Source organism: Aspergillus aculeatus (assembly GCF_001890905.1).
Source record: "Aspergillus aculeatus ATCC 16872 unplaced genomic scaffold ASPACscaffold_6, whole genome shotgun sequence".
Classification (NCBI taxonomy): domain Eukaryota; kingdom Fungi; phylum Ascomycota; class Eurotiomycetes; order Eurotiales; family Aspergillaceae; genus Aspergillus; species Aspergillus aculeatus.
This window is the reverse complement of record NW_017962981.1, coordinates 379,726-405,492: the sequence shown is the minus strand read 5'-3', so window position 1 is coordinate 405,492 and position 25,767 is coordinate 379,726. Positions and strand designations below refer to the sequence as shown.

Here is a 25,767-nt window from a genome sequence, read left to right as displayed (position 1 = left end):
ACCGTCTCCTGCCAGGGATTCTTGGATTTTTATCTTACAGGTTCCAAGTTGATTTGATCATTCAAAATCATGTCTCTTGTGTGTAATGCGCCACTTGCCGCCATCCTTTTTGGCCGTTCGACCGCGTCAAGCAGCAAGATACCGTTCAGAACCCTCGTGAGTTGTCAAACGTGGCAAAGTGAGGAATGAGCAGTTCGCGGCTGGACATTGACCCATCCTCTTCAGAAACCTCGGGGCGAAAAAAGTGGAGGTTGCTATGACTTTTACCTTAAGCTTAGTATCACTAGAGTGATGGTGTGAATGTAATAAAAGCTTTTTTCTTTCTTTCTTTTCCTCTTATCAGGAGTCAGTGTTCCCCCATTGTCGGTTCCTGGTATAGTATCCATCATTTCCCCACTGGTGCTGCTGCTGGCTCTCCTGCTCTGGCCTTTTTCGTGTGCGCTACCATCATCCACTATTATCAGTGTCTGTTCACATCGACTACTGACCTCCCTGTGGGGTTTGAACCCAATCTGTAAGTCTCCTCTGACGTCGATGGTCCTTTGGACATATGCCTGAACCCGGGACGCTCTAGAATCATAGCCGTTCAACCGTCTGCCGGAGATCTTGCTTCCGTCTATACGTCTGGGTAGTATTTAGTGGTACAGAGACTAAACCAGGGAAAGGGAAGAAAGAAAAACAAGAAAAAGAAAAAAATTCCCTGGGGTCGAATAAAAAAAGAAGAAGAAGAAGAAGCAGATGAAGAAGTCAAGGTGGTGTGCAGCTAACTTACATGTGAGTTAAATCAGACTGAGTGAGGGAATGCGTGTGGTGTGTACGATTCACCATCTACTACTATCTATCGGGGTCTTTCTTCTTACAGAACTGTAACCACCACCTCTCGACTACCACTTTATTTCCGCCTCTCTCTTCCTCTGTCTGTCCCCCGATTTCCCCCTCTCCTCTCTTTTTCTCCCCACTCAAACCTTTCCCCCCCCACTCACTGTAAAAAGGAGACACTTTTACTTTTTGAACACCGCGCCGTCCCCTTCTCCCAAGACACCAATTTGGCTTTCTTTTCCTCTTCATTCTGACTTTCCCGTGGTGCAGCAGTGGGCAATGTCCACATACTCCCCTTCCTCCACTGGCGTGCCGGTCATGTTTGATCCACCGGCTTACCCGTCTCTCTTCCGTGCCGGGGCGGAGATCCCTCCGTTCTACATGAAATATCGCTGGTGGGAAGATGAGGCCATGACGATGTTGTGGGCCTTTGACATCCAAGAGATCAAACGGGCGATCCGCTTCGGCCTCTTCCGAGACGAGAGTCTCCCTCGAACCGCCTTCCAGAATCGCAATGCCAGTGCCATTGACGCCTTCTTATCGGAGCTGGTCGAGCCCCATGAGAGGGCCTTCATCAACAACCTCTCCCACATCCAGAAGGTGGAGGAGATCCTGCGCCGGTGCAGGAAGGCAGACCCTGCGCTGGCAACGTGGAGTTGGTTTCCTGCGCAAGGGAACCGGAACATGACTGCTATCGGCATTGCCGAAGACCTCGACCATGAAAGCCATCTGCATTTCACCCGGATCCCCTTCGAAGAGCTGGTGCGTTACTCGCTGGGCTACTCAGCCCTCTCAGTGGAGTGGTTCCTGCAACAGCATACCGCGTTGCATATTCACTTACTGCACCATCTTCAGGCATTTCCGGAGGAAGTGACACTGTATGTCGAGGTGGAACAGGTTCGTACAGTCCCTTCAGACCAGGGCTTGAAAGAGATGCTGACATTAGCGGATAGCATCTTCGCAGCCGGAGCCCCTTTGCTCATCGAGCTGTGGTGGCTTGTCTGCGTGCTCTTCGAGGCGGGCAGATCGTGGCGAGTCCCACGACCCCAGGTTTCGAGTTCATCGCCGGTCCGATCCAGGAGTTGTTCAAAGAGATCTCGCCCAGCTTAAAATCTATTCTGAAAGTGCTATGCGTCTCGGCCGTGCGTTACAAGCAGGCATACGTGCATACGCGGCACATGAACTGGACTCGACCCTTCAAGCTCAACTTGGCGTTCTTGGAAGACTTGACGGCGTCGACCTCGCCGCTGGACTTTGCCCGTACGATGGCCCATATTGATGAGGGGTATCTCACGGGGCTCTCGCAGAAAAGCTTCGTGGAGCCAGGACCGGTGGTCAAGCGGGTATTCACAGAATGGGAGCTGTTAAGTATAGCGGTGTGGGAGTGTTGTACAGCGCTTCCCGAATTGGTGGGCTACATCCAGGAATGTGTACAGGTGAGAATCTTCTATCAGAGGCAAGATCCAGGAGAGGGCTAATCTTGAGATCAGGCTCTACTGATGGTGCGGAACTACCACTCCCTCACAGCTATCATCGACGGTCTCCGAAAGTACAGCATCAGCACATCCACTAGTGTCCCTTCCACCCATACGGCCCCTTTCATGCTCCCTCCCGACTTCGAGCTTCTGTTGGACCCTTCTGAAAACTTCGTCGCCTACCGACAAGCATTTACCACCAACCCGGGCGTGCCCTTCCTTGTCCCTCATATCCGCGAATACCAGCAACATGGCCAACCGGCCTTGCAGCAGCTCTTCCAGCACATGCGGCCGTCTCCTCTGCGCTCATGACCAATCCGAGCGCAGGCACGCTCCAGAAACAACAGCGAAGACTGTCGGGCAACCATCTGCTGAACACACAAACACAACAATAGCGGAATGATATGCAATACGGCGGCGTTTTCGCTGTGCCAGGCCAACCGAGTTTTACGACCAATCGTCTCATAGGACAATAATCCTAGGCCAGAAACCCATGCCTGACGAGGCTTGCTTCTTCTTACTTCGATCTATCTTGCGACAGACGTTATGCAGGCGGGCGATATTCCTGCCTGTTTGGCTGTCTTCTTTTGGTTTCCTCCCATTCCTAATAGTCTTTTTCTTTTTCTTTTTTTTTTTCCGGATATGCTTGTTATTGCAGATAGTTCTTTTGCGGGGGCTTTTGGTTCTATCTACGAGCGGGAATTGTATTTCTAATGCATCTAGATATTTAGCTGTTCATGACTCCAGCGGCAAATTGGGTTCGTATGTGATCGAGGCGATGTTTTGGAACAGGTCGTTCGAGTAAAAGAGGGAGATTCATTATTCCCCATAATCTATGGGCCCGTAGTGGGATCCCAATGAAGAAAATGATTATCTTGGCTTCGGTCGGATGTACGGTACGGAGTACCCTGTTCGGTGTCAGGGGTGCTGCTGGACATGGGTGGTAGTCCTAGTGGAACTACGTGGGCGTCGATACATCACTTCAGTGTATGCAGTGGTGCTCCGCAATCTGCCTTGATATGCAGCTGAACTTGTCTATCCGGGGACCACGGAGTACTGACATTGCTCGCCTATGCCGGGAAAGGGGGAAGTACGGACCAGCAGCCTCCATCCATGCATCCATGCATCCATGCATCCATGCCTCCATGCATCCATGCCTCCATGCATCCGTCCGTGGATCAGCCCTAGCCCTTGGCATCTGCTACGTACTGCCCTGTTGCTTCTGGCTCATGCGATTACTGATCTATTCCTGCTTTTGGGGCGAGTCCTCTTCTTTACCTCAGTCATATGTCATGCGGCTTTTCCGGTTGCGTATGCTTGCAGAGGGCAGATAATAGTGCCAGATTGAGTAACTACCGGTATTGACATCATGCGAGGTCTACTAAGTCTCATACTAGTTACTAGATGATGTCAAGTTCAAAGTGCACAACGTGGCTTCGACAACAACAGAGGTGGAGACCGACAACACGAAAGTTCAAGAACCAGATCTGGAGTCCACCGTACTCCATCCTCCGTAGTATCAACCTTAGCTGCAGACAAAACTCAAGGATCAAGTATTCGAAACCGAGGGAGTCGTCTAATCCACTAGGTAGTTTCTAGATGTAGTTTCCGCCTACCTTACTGCTCCGATGACTCTTTACATCTCTTATTGTACATACAATTAACCCAACCCCTTCCACCCGCCCAAAAATACCCAGACAAAGGCAATCAAACCCCTACCCATCCGCATTAATCCCAAAACCACTGCTGCCAGCTCAAGCAACCTTCCCACCACGGTTCTTCTTTTCTTTTATCCCAGTTTTTCCAACTGGTGGTTGTTGTTGTTGTTGTTGTTTCTGACACTCCCCCAACCACCCGCCCAGAAACAAGACGCGATTCACCCCCAGGAACGCCGTAACCGCCACATTGCCCCAGGTCAGGGCGTTCCAGCCGCGCACATCGCAGAACCGCTCCCACCCCATCCCCCACCCCGTGGCGGCGATGTGGCCCACATCCGCCGCCAGCAGCGCCAGCAGGTACTGCCGGATGACCGGGGGTTCCGTCGTGGTGCGCAGGATCCCCACCCCCACCAGGGCGAGCAGGCCGTATAGGTTGCCGAGTTGGTAGGCTAGGGAGATGGCTTGGGGGGGGATGGGAAGAGGAAAAGATTGGGGATGGGGGTGGGGGATTTGGTCGGTGATGAAGGCGTGGAGGTTAATGAGGGGGCTTAGGGCTCCGGCGATGCTGATTTCAGGGAAATTAGGCTTCGTTTATGCGTGACCATCTTGATGGGCTATATTCTAGGTCTAAGGTGTAGGTATGTATGGACGTACAGTGAGATGGGCTCGATGATGCCGAAGATTAGGTTGGGCCATGGGGGGAGGATGGTAGGCATCGTGGACGGTTAGAATTGTCGAATTTGAAGAAACTGACTGCCGTGTTGTCTGGTTCTGATTGTGATGAGTCCACCAGATGGACGGCTTGTACCGATTCAATATATTTTTGTGTCAATAATCAATCAATGAGTGTACAGAATATACCGGCAGTGCTCCGTCTTTCACCCGATTGGGAATTGCTGATTCAGCAAACCGGTTTTGCGCTTCTGGTGGCTTCCCTCGCCCCTACCAAGCATAGCCCCGAGATTCAACTCCGCCCGCGGCAGCAAGCAAGTTACAATAGCTAAGTTGCGACGGAGTACCTCCCGAGTCACTAGCTATCATTTCTACCTACTCCATCCATACTTAACTTGCCATTTCATTTCTCTTCCTCCTCCCCCCCTCCCCCCCAAAAAGAAAGACTCCCTACTCTCGATCCACTTTTGCTGGATTAATAGTCAACGACCCTGCAAAATGGCTCATGGCTACGTGGGGAGTCTCGTTCCATCTTTGATGATCTTTATCCCTGCTTTCATCGTTTGAATGCTACCCTCCTGGATTCCGTGAAGAAGACCATGGATTCTAACACTACCTTCACCCGATCATACGACGAATCGTTGATTCGAGAATTACCCCAGCTCCAGAGTCTCCGCATAGCTCCTCTCCGTCAGCCCGTCTCGCGCTTGCTGAGCGTGCCTTCGCCGCTGGAGCCGAATGCCAGCCGAGTCCGCGAGGCTACCGCTGCTCCCACGCCCACTAGCTCGGCGGGCATTCTGCCTGGCCTCCGGAATAATGATTCCGTGGCCGCGGTTCCCGCGGAGCGTCTGAACCATACATCGCGGCCGCCGAAGAAGAAGACTGATCCCTCCGTGGATTCGCTCCTTAGCCTCGAGCCCCCGCCGCCCAAGCCCATCCTTCCCGCCTTTGTTAATCTCCGTGCTCTAGAACGATTCCCTTATTCATCGTTCGACGATGATTCCCATCATTCCCGCAAGCGGCGCCGCGTCGGGGTGCAGGCCGAGACCTTCGCCGAGCATCTGCAGCTGCCCATCCCGCAGGCTCAGAAGGAACAGCGCCCACCCCCATTCGGGCCCTTTGCGATCCTCAATGGGCTCAACGAACCTCCCCCCAATGCCGCTCTTCTGCCGCCCATCGAAGCCGGCTCGAGCCTTACGCAGCTGCTGACTAAACCCTCCCGGGACAGCTCGGTCGTTGAGCCGGCTTCGCTGGCCACTTCCTTCGGGGAGGGTCCGACAGGCGAAAGACGAGAGGGCAGGATCGAGGATATTCTGGCCTCTCCCATTGCCACGAAGACGGCCCTGAGCGGTCGCGGTGGCGCTGTGGTCATCGGACTACCAGACGACCCGGTCGTCCCGAATCGGCCGCCGCCATGTGACAAGACCGACGACGGGGAATCGGACGACAAGAAGTCATCCTCTGCCGACGAACACGAGGAGCCCATATCCCCCAAGACACGGGGCCGTTCTCGTAAGAACCTTCGCAAGTGGACAGAGGAGGAAACCACGGCTCTGTTACGTGGGGTGGTCAAGTGCGGCATTGGGAACTGGACGGCGATCCTGGCTCAGCCGGAATTGAAGTTCAACAAGCGCAGCGCTTCCAACTTGAAAGATAGGTATGGTAAACAGCCATAGCTTCGAGGTGGATTGTACTATGGAGACGAGATCTAGGTCACCAACTGAACACAAATCTAGGTTCCGCGTATGCTGTCCCTGGGCCTACCGGTAAGTCCTCGGTTCTGTGGAAAGCAAATCAGCACCGACTCCAAGCTGATCGTCTACAAGGGCTGCCGACCCGAACGAAGCGACGCGGCAATTGCACGACACTCTGGCCAATGCCCTCTCGCGGGCCGAGACGGAAGGCTCTGATGGCACAGCCGGGAAGATTCACTTGCCGCATCCCCGACCAGCCAATGCGGAGTCCCTCTCGGTAGGGAACAGCGTGACGGTTGGCTTGAATGAGCCATCCTCTGGCAGTAGCGGCAGCAGCTCCTCGAACCCCAAGGAGACCGCTCCGAAGACCACCAACTCTAAGCCGAATTCCACGGCCAAGGCAACTCCTACTCTAACAAGCAAATCCAAATCGACCTTGGAGTCCCTGGGTATCCCGGAGCCGCATTTTGCCATGAAATCCCGGCGTCGTTCCCGACGGCCATTCACCGTGGCCGAGGACGAAGCTCTACTCAAAGGGTATGCGGTGCATGGGTTCCAATGGACACTAATCCAGCAGGATACACGGCTGAACCTCGGCCATCGCAGAGCCACGGACCTGCGCGATCGGTTCCGGACCAAATTCCCGCACGCGTACCGCGACGGAGGTTCTGTGAGCGGTCGAACCCTCCACGACCAGGGGAAGGAGGCTTCCGACGCGAGAGATGACGACGGTACGAGCTCAGGCAGTAAGCAGGGTGCACAGCCTTCCAAGCCCCAAGAAAAACGATCCGATCTCCCAGGCCAGTCCACCCTAGGACCCATCGACCCTGCTCTCCCCCCGCCTGCTCCGCCTCAGGGCTTACTAGAAAGCTCATCTAATGCAGCTGCAGCTGCAACCGCCTCGGTACCCGGCGCCGTATTCGCCTTCCCACTGGACGAAAACACAGGGACTAGTGATAACACTCCATGGACGGATAATACATTGGCGCCGATGGTGTGGGATGAGATCGGATAGCGTATCCTGCATGGTTGGCCCCTTCCAGCTTCGCTTGTAGATTCCGGGTGTTATCCCTGCCTAATGACTCACACATGTTGCAAATTTACTTGATATCCTTGGCTCGGTTTATACTTACTGGTCAATGGTTCGTCCTTATGAAACCAGAAACCCATCGCGTATGTTCAAGGATATTTGACTTGTCTCGATGTCCAAAAAATAGCCAGGTAGCACCGTACCTCTTACCACCTTATTTTCCGGTTGTCTCCTACACTCGCGCCGGCAATACTTCGCGAGTAAACCCAATGCAGTCAAAAACCTCCAGTCCCTTTTCGGAACAACCACCACTCAATCACCCACGGCAACCTCATCCAGGAAGACACAGCATATAACGGTACAATACCGCATAAAGCAGCCTTTCCATGCCGTCCAGGCATAAACCTAGTGCCGCCAGCTAACAACATCCCATCTCATCAGCACTACTACTCGGCACTCGTATGTAAGTGGATTAGCTATACTGCACCCCTAAGAAGCACTTTATCTTTATCAGTGTTTGAATTTGAAACAGGAAATATGCTTTATTTACGTTTCATGGTTCTATGAGGGCAGGGTTATCATGCAACGGATCCGCATCCTTTCATTGTTGCGGATTTACCCGGGGTGTGGATGCAAAGGGGAAATAAAGGGGGTAGGGTAGATGGGGGTAGGGTAACTTGCATGCATACCAAATGTGGGCTGATACATTCCTTGGGGGTTGGAGGGAGGGTCCGGGACGGATGGGGATTTCGGGACCGGGGTTTGGATTTTGGGTTGCTGGGAATTAATTTTATATGTGGCGTTTCATCTTTCGGTGTTTAAACTTAGGGGGCTTTGTTCTTGATTCTGAAGATGGTGTACCGGTATACTTCGTGGGGCATGGGCATGGGCATGGGCATGGGCAAGAAGGGGACTGGTGTATTCGAGGGTGTGTCCACGGTAATGTGGTTTTGTGGACTTGGTGGGCTATACTGAATCCATGAAGCTGTACTCACCAGCCGTCTTGATTTATATTTACATACAGGTACAGGATTCAGGGCAAATGATCCAGTTGATACACTTTTTAGGAACCGTTGAAAACTAGAACCTCCCGGTGCGCCTTTTCCACGATAGATACTCCCGAATGGAATGAAGAAGAAGATTATATCTCAGAAAAAAATTGAATAACCGCACAGAAAAGCAGATCATTGGTCATCGCTGCTCTGGTCGTCCGTATCACTCGTCATGACCGTATCCTCCGCATCCATCTTCTTCAGCACGGCGTCGCCCTTCTTCCCCTTCTTCTCCGCGGCGAACCACGCCTCCCGGCGCCGGGTCTCGCGCTCCTCCTTCCGCGCCTGGCGGAGGATCTTCTCGCGCTGGGCCTGCTCCTGCTTCCCGTGCAGCTCGTTGATGTAGTCGTGCAGGTTGGCGAGGTCGGCGCGCAGCTGCGTCACCTCGTCCGTGGTGGACTGGCGGGCGGTTTCGTTGATCGAGGCCTTTTTCTTTAGGATTGCCAGGTCGCCTTCCAGCTGGGCGATCTGCGCGTCCTTGGCGAAGGCTTCTTCGTCGGTGATCCCACTGTTTCCGGCATTGCCGGTGGAGCCCTGGTCGAAGGCGGCCAGTTCGGCGAGACCTTCCTCCAGCATCGATTCGGGGAAGTAGGCGTGCGTGAAGGCTTCGGTGAATTGGTTGGGTCTGGAGGAGGAAGTGGAGAAGCTGGGGGGGAGGAGATGCGTGCTGAAGGTGTAGTCGGCCGGGACGGTTCCCGACGGCTGGGAGGATTCGGACAATGTGTGATCGTAGCGGGGTTTGACGATGGTGTGGGACATACGGGTGAGGTCGAGAGACGGGTACGAGAGACCATTGGGAGGTAGCATGATGAGGTTCGTGATCGGGTGCGTGTAGTCCGCCACGGTTGACGCGTACTTCTTCCGTCCTACGTTCCAGGATAGGACCTTTCCGTTCTGGTGGCCGGAGAGTAGCGTCATTCCATCATAAGAGAGCGTGAGCGTGTGCGCGGCCCCGCTGTCGGCAGAGGGGGGTGCCCATCGGTCTTCGGCGGATGGTTGAACGGGAGTGGAATGCAGAGAGGGGTCGTGAAGCGGATGTTGGATGGATTGGTTCTTGTAGAAGTCGACCGACTGGATGCTGCCATCTGCATAGCCGACATAGAACGCTCGGTCAACGGGGTCGAGGGTCAGGCATGTTGCATTGGCTGACAGGAGAAATGTGCGCAAAAGACGGCCGGTGCGATAGTCCCATGCAATCGCAGTGCTGTCTTCCGCAATTGAAACGGCAATGTTGTATCTGCCGGCGCTGTGGCCCACGGCGATAGAGGTGATGGCGGCGCGGTGGTTCGAGAAGGTACGGATCGGGGAATTCGGAGCTTGACGATCACGACCAGACGGAGGTTTTGTGAAAGAGAGGAGGTCGACGAGCGACCAGACGTGGATGCTCGCATCAGATGAGCCGGAGAGAATGAAGTTGGAGGTAGGGTCGACCACTAGGGAGGTTACCGGCCGCAGATGGGATGCGGTGGTTGCTATTTGTCGACCCGTGCATGTCTGATTGACAAGGCGCCCATTTAGCAACAAGCTAAGCAAGAAATCATAAATGAGACTCAAGCACGACTCACCTCCCACAAAATAAGACGGCCACCTTCTGTGCCCAAAACAACGACATCCCCATTCTTACCCCCAGCGAGCGCGATACTACGTATGCGCTCCGGGAAGGGGACTGTGGCCTCCTGGTTGCCCTTCTCCCTGCTATATACGTGGACAATTGCCTTCTCCGACTGTGCAGCAAACACATGCGACGGGCTCACGGCCAGGCAATTGGCCGCCGTCGAGCTCTTCTTGAAGGTGGAGCGCAGATTAAGCGTGGGCTGAAACTCGTGCACGCAGATTCCGACATCTCTCAGACTAGCAGACGCCGGGGTCTTCCCCGACGCCACAGTCGACGCAATAAAACACTCCGAGAGCATAACGTATCGATCCACGCAAGGAACTTGGAGCACGAATGGGAGATCTCAAGTCAACGTCTCTCTATCGCTCTTCTCCGAACTTTTTTTTTGAGATACGCCAATCGATAACCGGCTGGTTTGCACTGTTTGCTTGGTTCAAAATAACCAACTTATGCATGTGCTTAGTGATTATGTCAGCCAGTATAAGGAGGCTCATTATCCCTGTGCTTCCTCGTACTGGACTTCGTACTGTACAAACAACATCTCATGATCTCATTCATCTTCCTCCCTCCTTGGGTGATTCCTGGGTGAGCGACAGTCCCTTTGTTGGTCTCCTAGCTCCCCTAGTATCCCTCGTTACTGACGAATCTGGAACAAGCACAGCGAGCTCCTTGGGATCTACGACTCCTGTACAACCACTGCCAAAATAGCGTGTATAGCTGCGCGCAGCTTCACCACCTCCAAGAACTTTTGGTGGCACACTTGGAATTGCTGGCCTCCAAATGGTATCTCTAGACCATCTAAGCCAATCTGCGATCTCCGCCCGCCGCAGTCAAGCTGGAATCCTCCCACCTGCTACTTTAATTGCGCTCAGCGTTGAGGCAGCATGGGCCAATCTAAGGGCTGCGCCTACGGCAACCGATGCAAGGGGCTTATTTCCAGGGGCCGGCAACCTGAGATTGCCCGGCGCAACGTCTATGTTGATTAGACAGCCGCACAGAGGATCTTGTGACGTTCGCCAAAGGACTGGCACAGGCGCCCTCCTTCTGCATGTCTCATTCCTTTCTAATAGACGATATGCAAACCCAGAGAGAGAGAGAGCGGACCACCCACGTTGCCCTGTGCCTGCAGGTGGCGCACCTCCGGACCTTGGCCCAATGACTGTGCCTACTTCTCGATCCCACCTCTCTCTGGTATGCAAGGAAATGGGCGTAATGGCCCTTCACTCTTCACTCATGTTCCAGAGTGTTAGACGACCCTCCCACAGGGGGCGAAACTCGCATGCCCAATGTCTTTTTCCCTGTCACCGCAAGGCAGTCAAGGGATACTTGAACCGATTTAAAGCCCTGGTATAAGGTCTGGTGGGCCGCTTCAGCGCTCATGCTGTGGTTTTCCTTCCGTTCCCTTTCTGTGATTGCCGTTAATGAACGGCATTAGATCTGACTGACCATTCAGCTTTCGTTGCTCATCCATATTGACCTAGCAGCCATGTCTTCGACGGACGGCCATTCCGTCAAGATGCAGTTTCATCTGCAAGAACACAATTACCACCATGCAATATCTGCAAATCTTCCAACATTTGTCAACAGGAGCGTACCAAGCTACAGTGTACCGAATCAAGTTCTCAATGTGAGAGGTAACAAATCGTCGTCGCCCCGGTACTCGCCCAATATCCAACCTTGGAAGAGACAGCAGGCCCCGAGCTCATTGTCATTTGTTCCTTCGTCATCGCCCCGCATTGAACAACCAGAATATATCACGGCGCAACCACGGACCAGTTCGGAACGCCCTCCTGTGTACATGTCCCCTTTCCGCTCGGTGCGCAAGATGAAGCAGCCCTTTGAGCTGCGTCTGCCGTCCTCTCCTTCCACGGAGAGTCTTGCTGCAAGTGGCAAAGAGTCCCCATTGTCTCGAAAACCATCCAAGACTAGGACGCTTCGCCCATGGCGTTCAGATCAGAATCTCCGAGTCACGAGCATCGAATCTTTTGGTCTTCTGCCCAGCCCGCCTCTGTCAGACACCAGGTCACCACACGACTCACCTTCGTTCTATTTTTCGCCAAAGCCGGAATCGGAATCGGACTACAGCCAAAAGAGTCCCAATGGCTGTGGCTGCGTTGCAGGCAGAGAATCGTGTCGCGATTGCTACACCTCTCCTCAAAGTGAACCACGACAAGCTCCAAAAGACGTCAAAGGGACCCCGCGTGTACGCATGGCGCACTCACATCTAGCCAGACAATGCGAAACTAGCGATGGGCAATTGACGCCTGCTTCAACCTACTCGGAGCGCATGTCATCACCAGCTCCTTATTCCGATTATGAACCGATTGGAAAAAGGAATTTCTCTAGCTCATCCATTGGCGCAGGCAGGAGCAGATCAGGGACGGTGTCTAGTGATGGAAGTTGGGCTCCCAGCAGCTTGTCATATTGGGAACCTTGGCTCCAGCGTGCGCCAGTGGAGGGCGCAGAAGGCCAGGGCGAGAGGCTCAAGGAGCTGAATCGACGAAGGATACAGATTGTGCAGAAAAGCCCTCCACCTCCTCCACGGAAAGTTGAATTGAAAGCAGCTAGACCGGCAGTGAGTCTTCTCTCAGATCACGAGTGGCATGAAACTGACCCTGAAACAGATGTACGCGGTAGCAACCAAGACGAAACCTAAGTTGGTTGATATATCACGCCAGTCGTCCCCAGCAATGAGCTACTCGCTTCCAACGCCACAACATCCTATTCCATCCACTCCTGATCAAGGTCAGCAAGAGATATCAGCCTTCAGTCCCGAAACGCCTCTGGAGATGTCCGACAGCGGATATATCACACATCACTCATGCTATTCACCTAACGACTATGCCCGCACCAAGGCTCCAGCTGAGAAGGACGAGGACGATGATGAAGAAGACGAAGACGACGATGATGCGTACACAGACATCAGCTCTGTCGCTTCCGAGACTGTTGGTGAGACCATGATCGACACCAAGTCGGCTCCCAGCCCGGAACTACCCAAATCGCCACCCAAGCCAGAGGTACCACCAAAGTTTGCTGCGTCCGTCCAGGTATCGCCCGGCCGTTCCTCAACCTCCGCCAAGTCGGAGAAGGAAGAGCTGGAGAAATGGTGGGATCACGAATGGACTATCGACCAGCTGGAGCTGTCTGTCAAAGACTTCCCACGGAACATGCTCCGCCTTACATCACCCGTCATTATGTTTCTTCGCCATAATAATGAGAGGGCCCTTTTGCGGCCTTTCCGCACCATCTTCCCCAACGTTGCTGAAAACCTGCTGGATGGCTTATGTGCCGCTCTGATTGCACGGAACTATGTTGTCTCTTTGGCAACTACCCACCAGAGGAAGAGTCAGCTCAACCAACGATCGCGGCTGGACACAGTCCCGGAAAAGGCCACCGCAGGGTCAGGGACTACCAATCACACCACCCCATCACGCCAGGTTCTCGAAACACGCAGCATGCAGCTTCGCAAGGACCTGGATAGGATTGTCGAAAAAATGCTCTTCGCTATATGCGGACAGGCGGAGGAGCATCTGAAAAGCGCCGTACTTGTTCTCGCCCAAGTGCTCGAAACGAAAAACTAGGCGGTCACTCATTCAACCTTTTTCCTTGCTGTCTTTTCCTTCTTAACGCACCGATCCCCCTTATTCCCACAACCCATTTGAGATATTTTCATACCTCCCCATTTCCTCGATGAGCCAGTGTTCCTGACTATACCACTCGTTCTGTCATTTTCATGTCGAATTGCATTACTGCCATTCTTTTGTCCCACTTCACTCACACCGAATCCTCCCGGTGGCCTGCCATCACACGCCTATGGCCTGTCACCGTCTAATTTCTTTACGTCTGCTACTCTTTGATCTGCCCATGATTTCACTCTAATAGCCGCTACGGTTGATGTATAATCTCTAGTTGTCCCCAGTACCTAGACTCTAATGATACCCTGCCAACCTGAAACATGTCACAAACATTAACTCCCGTGCTATAAGGCAACTATAATCCTCTATAGAGTATAGACACCCTGAATACTGCCGGGAAGACTACCAGGGAGTGATCAATTAATCAGCAAGAACACCACTAAACTAGGGCAATGCACCTTGCGTCCTGAAGGGGTTTAGTGGGCATGCAGCGGCCATCCTGAGTCAGCCGCCGGCGGAACCGCAGCCGAACTCCGATATCAGCTTGAATGTTTCCCGCGGAATCGAAACTACCTACCAGTGCTCTTCTTCTAGGCCTTCCTCTCTTTCCCTCTTCTTTGCTTCAGAAACAGAGATACCACATACACAAACCTCGGTGATGGCAGCTCCCTCCACGAACCGCCTACGGCTCCTCTGCTCGTCCCGACGAGTGACGACCGCCACCACCACCACCTCACCCAGCAGCACATTCCTCACCCGCAGCTACGCCACGACCGAGCCGTCCTCCGCCACCGACAGCAGCAGCAGCAGCAGCACCACTACCACGACGACCCCACGCCGGCGCACCACCTTCACCGACCGCCTGAACTCGGGCCCCTCCTTCTCCGACTTTGTCTCCGGCGACGCCGCCGCCGACACCATCGCCGACCCGAATGAAGCGTACGCATTGAAGACCGCCCTCGTTGGCCCCGCGGGCCGCAAGAAGGAAATGACGCGGCTGCCGTCGTGGCTGAAGACACCGATCCCGGACTCGAAGAACTATCAGCGGCTGAAGAAGGATCTGCGGGGGTTGAACCTGCACACGGTGTGCGAGGAGGCGCGGTGCCCGAACATCTCGGACTGCTGGGGGGGCGGCGACAAAGCGGCGGCGACGGCGACGATCATGCTGATGGGCGATACGTGTACGCGGGGGTGCCGGTTCTGCAGCGTCAAGACGCTGCGGCGGCCGCCGCCGCTGGACCCGCACGAGCCCGAGAACACGGCCGAGGCGATCAGCCGCTGGGGGCTCGGGTACGTGGTGCTCACGAGCGTCGACCGCGACGACCTGGCCGACGGCGGCGCCCGCCACTTCGCCGAGACCGTCATCAAGATCAAGGCCAAGGCCCCCAGTATTCTGGTCGAGTGTCTGACCGGCGACTACATGGGTGATCTGGAGATGGTCAAGCTGGTCGCCCGCTCGGGGCTGGATGTCTACGCCCACAACGTCGAGACCGTCGAGGCGCTCACCCCCTTCGTCCGCGACCGCCGCGCCACCTTCCAGCAGAGTCTGCGCGTCCTGGACGCCGCCAAGCAGGCCCGCCCCGATCTCATCACCAAGACCTCGTTGATGCTCGGGTTCGGGGAGACGGACGAGCAGATCGCCGATGCCCTGCGGCAGCTGCGCGGGGTGAATGTGGATGTCGTCACGTTTGGCCAGTATATGCGCCCCACCAAGAGACATATGGCCGTCCATGAGTATGTCACGCCGGATCGCTTTGAGATGTGGCGCCAGAAGGCCCTGGAGATGGGCTTCTTGTACTGTGCGTCCGGCCCGTTGGTCCGCAGCAGTTATAAGGCCGGCGAGGCGTTCATCGAGAATGTCCTGAAGAAGAGGCGCGCCGGGGGTACGGTGGGCGCGGAGCCCGTCGAGAAGAAGGTCCCCGTTGACGAAATCGCTCGGTAACTCCAACAGCGTCTCGTTTTCTTTCTTGTGTGTGCTTTTGATATATCGGTTTCCTTCGGCGTAGGGTTAGCATGATTTGTTTCCGGTCTCGGTTTCACATTCGACTATTCTGGTACCTGGTTTCCATACGGGGTGTGTTGTGCTATGCTACTACTACTTTCTACATAGACCCTAAAACTTCAATCCCGGCTGATCGGCTGATGGGGTTGGTTGCTGTCAATCAAACATAATTTCCATACATGTATGTTCATTTCAATGAGATATTGTCAACGTATCAACAAGCTATCAAATCGAGCATTATGACTCGCATAATGATCCTAATTGGCCGTTCAATTAACCAATCCGTGGTGCTGCAGCCTTCCGCTGCATGCCTTGGTATGTACCCACTTCCTTCCTGGTTCACTCCAACCACAATGTAATCAATCTGACGAGTTCGTTCTAACTCATAACTCTCCATAAGCGTGGCTTGATGATGGCATGACAGAGACCCGGTTGGATGGGTATTTTCAAGCCGAGCCCCGGGCTAAAAGCAAAGAAAAAAAAGGAATTGGAAGGAAATAATCAAGAAGAAAAATCAACCGAGATTATTGCGTGGAGAATTCTGAGCGAGAAAGTCTAAGAATGAGGAAATTCGCTCTTCAATGTATCGTTTCCATGTGTTCCTTGCCGAGTAGTTGGTGGGGAAATGATGGTCCATTCGATCGTTCGGTCATGGACAGTATTTACAGACTCCAGGCCTTGTGTTGTGACCGAACTATACGAGCAGTTCTTTGACATCATCCCGATTGAGTCCAAGCAGGTACAGGATGTCTACGAGGCTCTCTCCGTTGAGACGAGTCGGGGCCTCAAGCTGGACCTTGCTCTTGGCGCGCCAGGCAACTCCAAGCCCAGCCGCGTGGAGCATGAGCAGGTCATTGGCACCGTCGCCCACAGCAACGACCTGAGAAATCGGGATTCCGTTCTGCTCCGCGATCGAGTGCAAAAGCGTGCGTTTCTGGGCCGCATCGATGATCGGGTATGATGGCACCAGCTTGCCTGTCAAGGTTTGTGTGGTGGGGTCGATTTCAAGCTAGCAAGGTCAGTCGCTGTGCCACCCGGGCCGAAGTCATGAAGATCAAGGTCACGTACATGGTTAGCAAAAGCATAGTCGAGGCCAAGCTCGCCAGCAAGCCACTCCGCCAGAGGCTGGAAACCTCCGCTCAGAACTGCCATCTTGCAGCCAAGAGTCTTCAAGGCCTTGCACAGCTCGCGTGCGCCAGGGGCGATGGTGATGATCGACTTCAGCTTCTCGAAGACGTCTGCGGGGACACCCTTCAGCAGGGAGACCCGCTCTTTCAAGGATGCAGAGAAGTCGAGTTCACCGTTCATAGCACGGGCCGTAATTTCCTGTCGGCTCAGTCAGTACAAGATTTCTCCGAACCACGGCATGCGACCATGACTGACCGAAACTTCCTTCTCGACACCGATGAACTTGGCGATCTCATCGATGACTTCGTTCTGGATCAGTGTGCTGTCCATATCGAAGACGAAGAGGCGCTTGTGACGACGGAAGACACTCTCCCGCTGAAGCACGACCTCGACATTCCACTCCCGCTCGAAACGCCAGATGCTTTCATGTTTGCGAAGATCTGCGAAGGTCAGGTATTCCGGGTTGGGGGGTGGGGAGAAAGTGACTTCCACCACCCGAGGATGCTCGTTAGCCTCCAGGCAACGGTGCGAGGTGTTCGTGCGCTGGTAGGGTGTCGGAAGAGACTCGATAATCTGAAGGAAGTTGGTCAGGCATAGTTGCGACACAAATGGGCCGTACAAGTGGTCGAGAGGCTCGGGCTCCGGCGCAGGAGGCTCGCGGGGGAGTTTCTCGATGTCGATGGTCGGGGCAGAACCGACAGGGACGGTGGGCGAGGGCAGCGTATCTCCCGGCTTAGCATGCGGGGAGGAGTCGGGGTGTAGGTGAGGGTGAATGGGATCCGCAGATTTGTAGAAAATAGTCGCGACCAGTTGCTCAGTACCAGTCTGCAGAGGGTTGGCGTGGGAGTGAAACATGCTGTGGATGATGCCGCTCTCAGTCACCTTCTCGGGGTCGGGACTGATAGGATTCGCCTTGAGCGACAAGGATGCGAAGGAGGACTCGGGAACATCCCCAACAGACCCAGCATTTCCAGCATTTCCAATCACATTGCCAATAGTCTGGATGGGAACCGACGGCTTGTATTGCTGGTGATCCTGAATGAAGGAGCTGCTGGAAAGTGTCTGTCGCAACACGGGCCGGGTTGGACGGGAGTTGGCGGGGTTAGGCGAGGCCATTGTTGAGGAGCGGTTGATATCTCGGGACTAAGGAGATTAGATGCGCGGAGAAGGTAGGCTGGCACAAAGTGGAGTGGAGAGGTGATGGAAGGCCCTAGACGATCAAGACAGCCCACCAGCCGGGAATGCAACCCTGGAGAAGCAAAGATAGCAACAAGGCGGACAAGTCAAGAAAAAAGCTGGCAAGCCGTTGTCGAGGTTCGTCGGTCGCTTTTCCCCTGCAGCATCCATTGGGGATCGGCGGGCACGTGGGGAGAAATGTCACATGATGAGCCGTGGGGACAGGATGCCAGTTGGTGGAATTGACCGCCCGGCAGAAATTATGATGGGTCCTTCATTCAGTGACAGGCAAACATCATCATCATCACTATCATCTTTGCCTCATGATGTGGGGTAGATCAGATGTTTGCTATGCAAAACAACAAACCACAGGCGTCTCCCACCATGACTAACTCCATACAGTACTTGAGCACATGTAAATCGATCGGTGGATAATCATGGAAGGTCAGGGTTGGTCTGTTACATTTATCATCATTCTTCTTCGTTCGACGCTAATTCGTTTTCACAGCTTACGGGGAGCAAGGTGTCCTTGATCCTTGACACTTTGGAAAGACCTGCACCTGCTGGCGGGAAACGGAGTACATTGATGGAACATGATTGATTAATTTAATTATGATTAATCGTCTCTCTCTGCCGAAAGTTCCATCAGCCAAGTGAGACAACCCGGATTCCTCCTCGGATTTCGCGATTTATCAGCAGGCAGGCTGACCAAAACGGCTGAGATAAGCCGGTCCGGGGAAGCGCAGGCACCGGCAGTGCAAGTATTGCGTGATTTCCCCAGAAGCTGAGAGAAGGATTTTTTCTGCCCTTCTCCCCATCGGGCAAGCGGTCACAGGCGATGTCGTGATCGCGAGCCCTGCAGAATGGCCCAGCAAGTATGAAGGGAAGAGGGCGAAAGGGAGAACGGACTCCCCGTTTTCCCGATGATGTCGTGATTGCCCCTGCCTGGTCCCTCTTATATCGGAGTCCTCGAGTTCGTCCTCTGTTGTGTCTTGTCTACATCATCCCTCGCCTCCTATCCCTTCTCTCGCCTAATCCGAATCATACTTCTTCAGGCCTTTCTCATTATCATACAAATAGACTTGTCTACTTTCGTCTTTTCCTCAATTCCATTACTTAACTTCTATCGCTCTTGCCCCTCTCTCTATATTAGCACTACTCCTAGTCAAGATGCCTGCCAAGATGTCTGACAACTACCCCTCTGATGGCGAGGCCATTGACTCCAGAGACTCTGGCTATGTCAGTGGCAGCTCAAGTGATGACTATTCTCCCGAGATTGTCTTCACCAAGCCACACTTGAAGTTCCTCAACAGACAATTGCAGTTCCTCGAGCCTCAAGGTCAGTCCGAGTCCTTCCGAGATCGCCCTGGACCAAGTAACTAACAACAGCGATGCAGACGTCCTGAGATGGTGTGTCACTTCACTGCCTCACCTTTACCAGACCACTGCCTTTGGCTTGACTGGTCTGGTCACTATCGATATGTTGTCCAAGTTGGCTGTGCCCCGGCCTCAGATGGTCGACCTGATCTTCCTCGATACCCTCCACCACTTCCCCGAGACCTTGGCTCTGGTCGACCGCGTCCGTGAGAAGTACCCTCTGAACACCATCCATGTCTACAAGCCCCAGGGCTGTGAGACCGAGGAGGACTTCGCTAAGAAGCACGGTCCCCGCCTCTGGGAGAAAGACGACCAGTTCTACGACTGGGCTGCCAAGGTCGAGCCCGCCCAGCGTGCCTACCGGGAACTCAACGTTCACGCCGTCCTCACTGGCCGCCGCCGCAGCCAGGGTGGCAAGCGTGGTGATATCGACATCATTGAGGTTGACGAGGCTGGCTTGATCAAGATCAACCCTCTCGCCAACTGGTCCTTCGATCAAGTCAAGCAGTACGTCAAGGAGAACAACGTTCCTTACAATGAGCTCCTCGACCGTGGCTACAAGAGCATCGGTGACTACCACTCCACCCAGCCCGTTAGGGAGAACGAGGATGAGCGTTCCGGGCGCTGGAAGGGTCAGGCCAAGACCGAGTGTGGCATCCACAACCCCCGCTCCAAATACGCACAGTACCTCATGGAGATGGAGCGGAAGCGCCAGGAGGAAGCCATCTCGCAGGCTCTCCAGACCTCCCTCACGACTTCTGCGCAATGATTCCATCCCGAGATCTGATTTCCTCTCTTTGCATATACCACGGCGTTCACATTCCATTGGAGGTTTAGCGGAGTTCACATAGCCTTGATATCACTCTTCTGCTCTTTACATACGACTTGCTGTTTCCTAGGCCTGGAATCTTGGGACATTATGTGTCATGAATTTTTTTGTCTGCTGCTTTTTAACCAAATGTACATAATGGGGACCGAAAACCATCCGCCCAACCCTGATCCTTCAGGACTACTGTACATACCGGGTCGGCGGAGAATCTACAAAAGCACTCGGTACTTTAATGACTGCAATACATCATTCTATATCAAAAAATCCTTTTCATCAGTAACTGAATAGGTTGCTTTCTCCATTGACTGGGCGCACTATATCCGTATCCCCACCAACTATAAAGCGGCCACTGTGGGGTCCTGAACCACGCAGGATTTTCATCAGACACCGAGTAAGGAGCGGTGTATACACCAAAGCCCACACTAAAAAAAGTTTGATACATCTTTGCGAGAAAATATTGCGCTTGTAAAAACAGACTGCCATGATCGATACACAAATTTACGATCAGCCATCCTGCAGCGACTTTCCTCTTTTCTTCCCCGAGATCCACATCGAAAGAGTCGTCGTGAAGGGCATAAAGGCTGGTGCAGCGCCCCCCAGGGATTTATGTTTTCCTGCACGTGAGCACAAGAATGAGCTCGAGGTTGATGGTATAATTGCACTCAAGGCTTGGAAGAGATACTTCATTCGAGATAGACAGCAACAGAGCATTGTCTTTACCATTAAGCGATTTCATCTTGGAGAGAGGAATTTGGGCTTCTGAAACAGTTGTGATGGGCGATCGCCAGTCGATCCTGGCTATATTAATGGTGTGATCAAGGGACAACTTGGAATGGGTTTGAGACATCCTGACACAGCCAGTGATCTTATCTTATCAATCTCATCTGTTTGTAGAGAAGGGTCACCCACCAAGTCATGCACACTCCCAGCCACAGACACAGCTACACACTTCATGAATAGAAAGAAAAACCAGCTCAATTGATTGCTTTTGCGTGATGAACAGAGGTTAGATTAAGGCTTTTGTCCGGACTAACTAAGAATATACAGGAGGGTCTAGCTCGTCTGGGGTGACGTATACCGAAGGGTCTTGTATCCACTGTGCAACAACCGTGTCAAGCCACGACGAACAGCACAACCCTGTTGCTGGATCATGATATCCAGAAGTCTTCTGGTATTGGACCATGGGGACAATGATTGCGAATCCAGCCTGATCTCTTGTTGCTACGTACTACATGTCATATACTGCTGATCCATGGCAGCAGCAGCTCCGGGGACGTACGTAAGCTGAGAGTTGGGGCATGTCCACCACCTGCTTTGAGAGAAATACATGGATTTGGTTTTCAGTTCGCAACGGTGCCAGATCTGTGGATGTCGGCCGTGTGCTGTGCCGCGTTGGACCCTGAGACCCTGGACTAGGCAGCCACGAACCTCATCGGAATGAGATGGACAGTTCCTTCTGCGGGCCGCAAGGCTCAAGCGCGTCGAGGTCACCTGGGGGTGGTTTGGATGAACCGCTTCTCTGGGCAGGGTCTATATGCTACCTACCCTGTCGACATCAATGCTTGGTATCGCATCATCTTTAAAAACCCGTGATACTTCCCACCCTAACCTCGACATCTAGAGAGACAGATTTGCCCAGTAATATTTCCTGGTACTCATGGTCATGAATTCATATCCTTAGGCACGAGATTAAACTCTTAGTTAATAGTTCTTTCATGAATGCTAGACTCTATGATATGGTGTTGAATGCAAGTAAAGGTTAGGGCAAGCGGGTCACCTGAGCAGCGACGTGCCAAGATCCGCCCCGCGGATCAAGAAAAAAAAAATCTCCCCCTCCCCGATGGCGTCAGCGATCACGCAAGCCGGACTGGGGATGTCGTGATTGTTCTGGGTACCCACGTGACCCACTGGTGCCTGGGATCGGAGACGGGGAGGGGTTCAACTTGGAGGTTGACACCTGAAGGAAGCCTGAGCCGATCCGCCGATCGGAGGAGGCTCATCCCAGCTTCGTTTCATCTCGGCTTTAAAGGTTGCATGAGGATCGTCTCGGAGCATCGCAATCATTCAGTCGGGATGCTGGGGCGCTTTCCCTCCGACACATCTATCTACGTGTACATGTTGGCTCCCCCTGAAAATCATGGCTTTTTGCGGGTATGACAGTCCTCCATGCTTGCCTCGGATTGCCGGCGTGGGAGATTATGTGGCTGATACTGGAGGTGCACGATGACGACGCTGGTGCTTCTTCTGTCGCTCAGATCTCCGAGGGACTCGTGTCTTTGAGCAATTAGGGGGTTTGTGGGGTAGAGGATGAAGTCCTGGACGGATGGATGGATGGATGATACTGAATCGATTGATACTTCGTATAGTTCAGAGATCCTCAAGCAAACAAAGATGTGCCTTCTAGAAGCTGGCTAGAAACAAGGGTACAAGCATAGCATGCTCAGAGCCTGGAATGGCGCAATCGGAGGTAGAAATCCGTGCGACCGAGGGGCAAAAAAGGAAAAAAAAAAAAGAAGAAAGAAAGTCAGGTACATCCATCCATCATAGAGTTTACAGTTTACAATTTCACCTCGACACTCAATTGGAAAGTGACGAGGATAACATACGTAGACCCTCCCCTAACCAAGAGTCGGGTTGCTCCACCATCTGACGAAGCCTGGATTTCTCAATTGTCTGGCCTTTTTTGGTCTTCCATTATTCCATAGACGAATAGTTACTCCAATCTGGAATTTCCTTGGTCTTGAGCAACCAGGTTGTTTTAGTAGTAGTAGTAGTATCTTTTTTATCTCCGCGGGCATTAACTTAGTAACTTAGTTTCCCCCTCTCCTCTCTCTCTTGTCTTTCTTTTTTACTTGTTCCCCCTCCATCCATTCCCTTCCCTCTGCCCCTCTCTCTCTCCATTTATAAACTTCTCTTCTTCCCTCACCCCCCCTCTCCATCGGAGTTCCCTTTCTTTCCTCCTCTTCCTCTTACATCCTCCTTTCTCCTCCTCATATTCCCTCCATACACCATGGCCAACTCTCCTCACGGTGGTGTCCTTAAGGACCTTCTCGCCCGCGATGCTCCCCGCCACGACCAGTTGGCCGCCGAGGCCGAGATCCTCCCCGCCATCTCCCTCACTGAGCGTCAGCTCTGCGATTTGGAACTCATCATGAACGGTGGTTTCAGTCCTCTCGAGGGTTAGTCGGATATTCCAGGCCACTCCAGGTCCAATTGCTATTATTGGACCGCAAAAGATTCGCAGGCTAACTTTAGCCCAGGTTTCATGACCCAGAAGGACTTCGACGGGTATGTGACCATCGCATCGCATTTTACATGCTGCTACAAATCAAGCTATTCATTCAACAAAACTTGATGTTGAAGTCGTTGGAAGACCTTGAAAGCGAAGCAACCAGTGTGCTGATCGTCATCTCCGCTCTCTAGTGTCTGCGAGAACTGCCGCCTCGCTGACGGCAACGTCTTCTCCATGCCCATTACTCTCGATGCCTCCCAGCAAACCATCGACGACCTCAAGCTTAAGGCCGGCTCTCGTGTCACCCTTCGTGATTTCCGTGACGACCGCAACCTGGCCATTCTGACCATTGAGGACATCTACCGCCCTGACAAGTGAGTCAATACCCAAGTTACTGTCTTGTGAACGTGTGACGGGAAAAAAAAGTTTCCCGGTGCTCGCGATGGCCTGATCGACGTTTCAAAATCAAGTTGAAGCGGGAGTGGCATCGCTTGGCGTTCCGTCGGTCTACGGCAAGCGGGCGTTACAGAGTGCCGGGGACTTGCAGATAGTGGGTCTTGATGACGCGGTTGGACGGTTGAGCTAACGAGTGCGCTTTTACCCCTGATCTAGGACGAAGGAAGCCAAGCTGGTCTTTGGCGGAGATGAGGAGCACCCTGCCATCAAGTACCTGAACACCAAGGTCCAGGAATTCTACATTGGTGGCAAGCTCGAGGCTGTCAACAAGCTCAACCACTACGACTATGTCGGTCTTCGCTGTACGTCGTCATCACCATCCGTGCGCGGATACCTGAAACTATAATGCAGAGCGCCAGACTGACCTAGTGGACCTGATCTCTAGACACTCCCGCGGAATTGCGCGTCCACTTTGACAAGCTCGGCTGGACCCGAGTTGTCGCTTTCCAGACTAGGTATGTGTGGCTGATCTAGACTCTGTCCTGTTCTCCCTCCTTGTCCCAGAACCTGACTAACGATCAATCAGAAACCCCATGCACAGAGCTCACCGTGAACTGACTGTCCGCGCTGCTCGTGCCCGTCAGGCCAATGTCCTGATCCACCCCGTCGTCGGTCTGACCAAGCCCGGTGACATTGATCACTTCACCCGTGTCCGTGCCTACCAGGCTCTCCTCCCCCGCTACCCCAACGGCATGGCCGTTCTCGGTCTCTTGCCCCTGGCCATGCGTATGGGTGGTCCCCGTGAGGCCATCTGGCACGCCATCATCCGTAAGAACCACGGTGCTACCCACTTCATCGTCGGCCGTGACCACGCTGGTCCTGGTAAGAACTCCAAGGGTCAGGAGTTCTACGGCCCTTACGATGCTCAGCACGCTGTCGAGAAGTACAAGGACGAGCTTGGTATTGAGGTCGTCGAGTTCCAGCAGGTCACCTACCTGCCCGACACCGATGAGTACCGCCCCAAGGACGAGGTTCCCGCTGGCGTCAAGACCCTCGACATCTCCGGTACCGAGCTCCGCAACCGCCTGCGTACCGGTGCCCACATTCCCGAGTGGTTCTCCTACCCCGAGGTTGTCAAGATCCTGCGCGAGTCCAACCCTCCCCGCTTCAGCCAGGGTTTCACTATCTTCCTTACTGGTTACATGAACTCCGGCAAGGACGCTATTGCTCGTGCTCTTCAGGTCACTTTGAACCAGCAGAGCGGTCGCTCCGTCACCCTGCTGCTCGGTGACACCGTCCGCCACGAGCTCTCCTCCGAGCTGGGCTTCAGCCGCGAGGACCGCCACACCAACATCCAGCGCATCGCTTTCGTTGCCGGTGAGCTGACCCGCGCCGGTGCTGCCGTCATCGCTGCCCCCATCGCTCCCTACGAGGAGTCCCGCAAGGCTGCCCGTGACGCCGTCACCCAGGGTGGTGGTAACTTCTTCCTTGTTCACGTCGCCACCCCTCTCGAGCACTGCGAGAAGACCGACAAGCGCGGTATCTATGCCAAGGCTCGCCGCGGCGAGATCAAGGGCTTCACTGGTGTCGACGACCCCTATGAGGCTCCCTCCAACGCCGATCTCACTGTCGACGTTTCCAAGCAGAGCGTTCGCAGCATTGTGCACGAGATCATCCTCATGCTCGAGAGCGAGGGCTACTTCGACCGCAACTAAATTAGCGTAGGCGCTTTCGGAAAACTTTTGTGATTTTATTTTCTTGTATCATGGTAGCATGTGGAATACAGGCAGGGCTTGTGAGATCCAGGGTGATTAGAAGGACCATTGTCTATAGAGATTACTGGCTTTGAATATTATTATTGATTCCCCCATAGTAACTATGCTACTGCAATTGCTCTTAAGTAAGCTAAGCCCGATTGAGACAGAAATGCAAACACGCCAAACACCAACACGGCTCTTCCGTCTTTCAACCTTCAAT

General features: G+C 53.6%; 9 protein-coding genes across 9 annotated transcripts; 6 read left to right on the top strand and 3 right to left on the bottom strand.

Moving 5' to 3' along the window:
* Nucleotides 1-1,137: 1,137 nt before the first annotated feature.
* ASPACDRAFT_51643 (uncharacterized protein) lies at nucleotides 1,138-2,606 on the top strand (the record flags this gene model as incomplete). Its single annotated transcript, XM_020202513.1, has 3 exons — nucleotides 1,138-1,716; nucleotides 1,773-2,255; nucleotides 2,310-2,606. The coding sequence occupies 3 exons, from the start codon at nucleotides 1,138-1,140 to the stop codon at nucleotides 2,604-2,606; spliced, it is 1,359 nt and encodes a 452-aa protein (XP_020057067.1).
* A 1,004-nt stretch (nucleotides 2,607-3,610) lies between these two features.
* On the bottom strand, nucleotides 3,611-4,797 carry ASPACDRAFT_1855277 (uncharacterized protein). Its single transcript, XM_020197431.1, has 2 exons — nucleotides 4,607-4,797; nucleotides 3,611-4,517 (listed from the first exon to the last, which is right to left on the bottom strand). Exons 1-2 carry the CDS (start codon nucleotides 4,666-4,668, stop codon nucleotides 4,049-4,051), a joined length of 531 nt encoding a protein of 176 aa, XP_020057066.1. The 5' UTR covers nucleotides 4,669-4,797; the 3' UTR covers nucleotides 3,611-4,048.
* A 426-nt stretch (nucleotides 4,798-5,223) lies between these two features.
* Nucleotides 5,224-7,327, top strand: ASPACDRAFT_13019 (telomere repeat binding factor family protein; the record flags this gene model as incomplete). Its single annotated transcript, XM_020197118.1, has 3 exons — nucleotides 5,224-6,281; nucleotides 6,361-6,390; nucleotides 6,451-7,327. Coding segments are annotated over 3 exons (1,965 nt in total), but the record flags the coding sequence as incomplete, so codon positions are not given.
* Nucleotides 7,328-8,532: 1,205 nt separating this feature from the next.
* Nucleotides 8,533-10,313, bottom strand: ASPACDRAFT_27403 (putative ribosomal assembly complex component Ipi3; the record flags this gene model as incomplete). The annotated part of the gene is made up of 2 exons (XM_020199491.1): nucleotides 8,533-9,894; nucleotides 9,966-10,313. 2 exons carry the CDS (start codon nucleotides 10,311-10,313, stop codon nucleotides 8,533-8,535), a joined length of 1,710 nt encoding a protein of 569 aa, XP_020057064.1.
* Nucleotides 10,314-11,531: 1,218 nt separating this feature from the next.
* Nucleotides 11,532-13,596, top strand: ASPACDRAFT_27252 (uncharacterized protein; the record flags this gene model as incomplete). Its single annotated transcript, XM_020199482.1, has 2 exons — nucleotides 11,532-12,590; nucleotides 12,640-13,596. The coding sequence occupies 2 exons, from the start codon at nucleotides 11,532-11,534 to the stop codon at nucleotides 13,594-13,596; spliced, it is 2,016 nt and encodes a 671-aa protein (XP_020057063.1).
* Nucleotides 13,597-14,314: 718 nt separating this feature from the next.
* ASPACDRAFT_1899299 (lipoate synthase) lies at nucleotides 14,315-15,592 on the top strand (the record flags this gene model as incomplete). Its single annotated transcript, XM_020198749.2, has 1 exon — nucleotides 14,315-15,592. Exon 1 carries the CDS (start codon nucleotides 14,639-14,641, stop codon nucleotides 15,590-15,592), a length of 954 nt encoding a protein of 317 aa, XP_020057062.1. The 5' UTR covers nucleotides 14,315-14,638.
* Nucleotides 15,593-16,346: 754 nt separating this feature from the next.
* On the bottom strand, nucleotides 16,347-17,896 carry ASPACDRAFT_117108 (phosphoserine phosphatase SerB; the record flags this gene model as incomplete). Its single annotated transcript, XM_020196031.1, has 3 exons — nucleotides 16,347-16,661; nucleotides 16,721-16,978; nucleotides 17,036-17,896. The coding sequence occupies 3 exons, from the start codon at nucleotides 17,894-17,896 to the stop codon at nucleotides 16,347-16,349; spliced, it is 1,434 nt and encodes a 477-aa protein (XP_020057061.1).
* A 1,230-nt stretch (nucleotides 17,897-19,126) lies between these two features.
* Nucleotides 19,127-20,102, top strand: met16 (phosphoadenylyl-sulfate reductase (thioredoxin); the record flags this gene model as incomplete). The annotated part of the gene is made up of 2 exons (XM_020201060.1): nucleotides 19,127-19,295; nucleotides 19,354-20,102. 2 exons carry the CDS (start codon nucleotides 19,127-19,129, stop codon nucleotides 20,100-20,102), a joined length of 918 nt encoding a protein of 305 aa, XP_020057060.1.
* Nucleotides 20,103-23,101: 2,999 nt separating this feature from the next.
* Nucleotides 23,102-25,658, top strand: sC (sulfate adenylyltransferase). The gene is made up of 6 exons (XM_020204997.1): nucleotides 23,102-23,341; nucleotides 23,423-23,450; nucleotides 23,586-23,768; nucleotides 24,007-24,152; nucleotides 24,236-24,305; nucleotides 24,377-25,658. Exons 1-6 carry the CDS (start codon nucleotides 23,173-23,175, stop codon nucleotides 25,503-25,505), a joined length of 1,725 nt encoding a protein of 574 aa, XP_020057059.1. The 5' UTR covers nucleotides 23,102-23,172; the 3' UTR covers nucleotides 25,506-25,658.
* The last annotated feature ends 109 nt before the right edge of the window (nucleotides 25,659-25,767 follow it).

Bases quoted from the DNA above. Each gene is read 5' to 3' on its own strand.
- ASPACDRAFT_1855277 (XM_020197431.1), bottom strand. From the start codon at position 4,668: ATGCCTACCATCCTCCCCCCATGGCCCAACCTAATCTTCGGCATCATC. The intron at 4,518-4,606 runs GTACGTCCATAC...CCCTGAAATCAG, and splicing joins ATCATCGAGCCCATCTCACT to CATCGCCGGAGCCCTAAGCC.
- sC (XM_020204997.1), top strand. From the start codon at position 23,173: ATGGCCAACTCTCCTCACGGTGGTGTCCTTAAGGACCTTCTCGCCCGC. The intron at 23,769-24,006 runs GTGAGTCAATAC...CCCCTGATCTAG, and splicing joins GACATCTACCGCCCTGACAA to GACGAAGGAAGCCAAGCTGG. The intron at 24,153-24,235 runs GTACGTCGTCAT...CCTGATCTCTAG, and splicing joins CGACTATGTCGGTCTTCGCT to ACACTCCCGCGGAATTGCGC.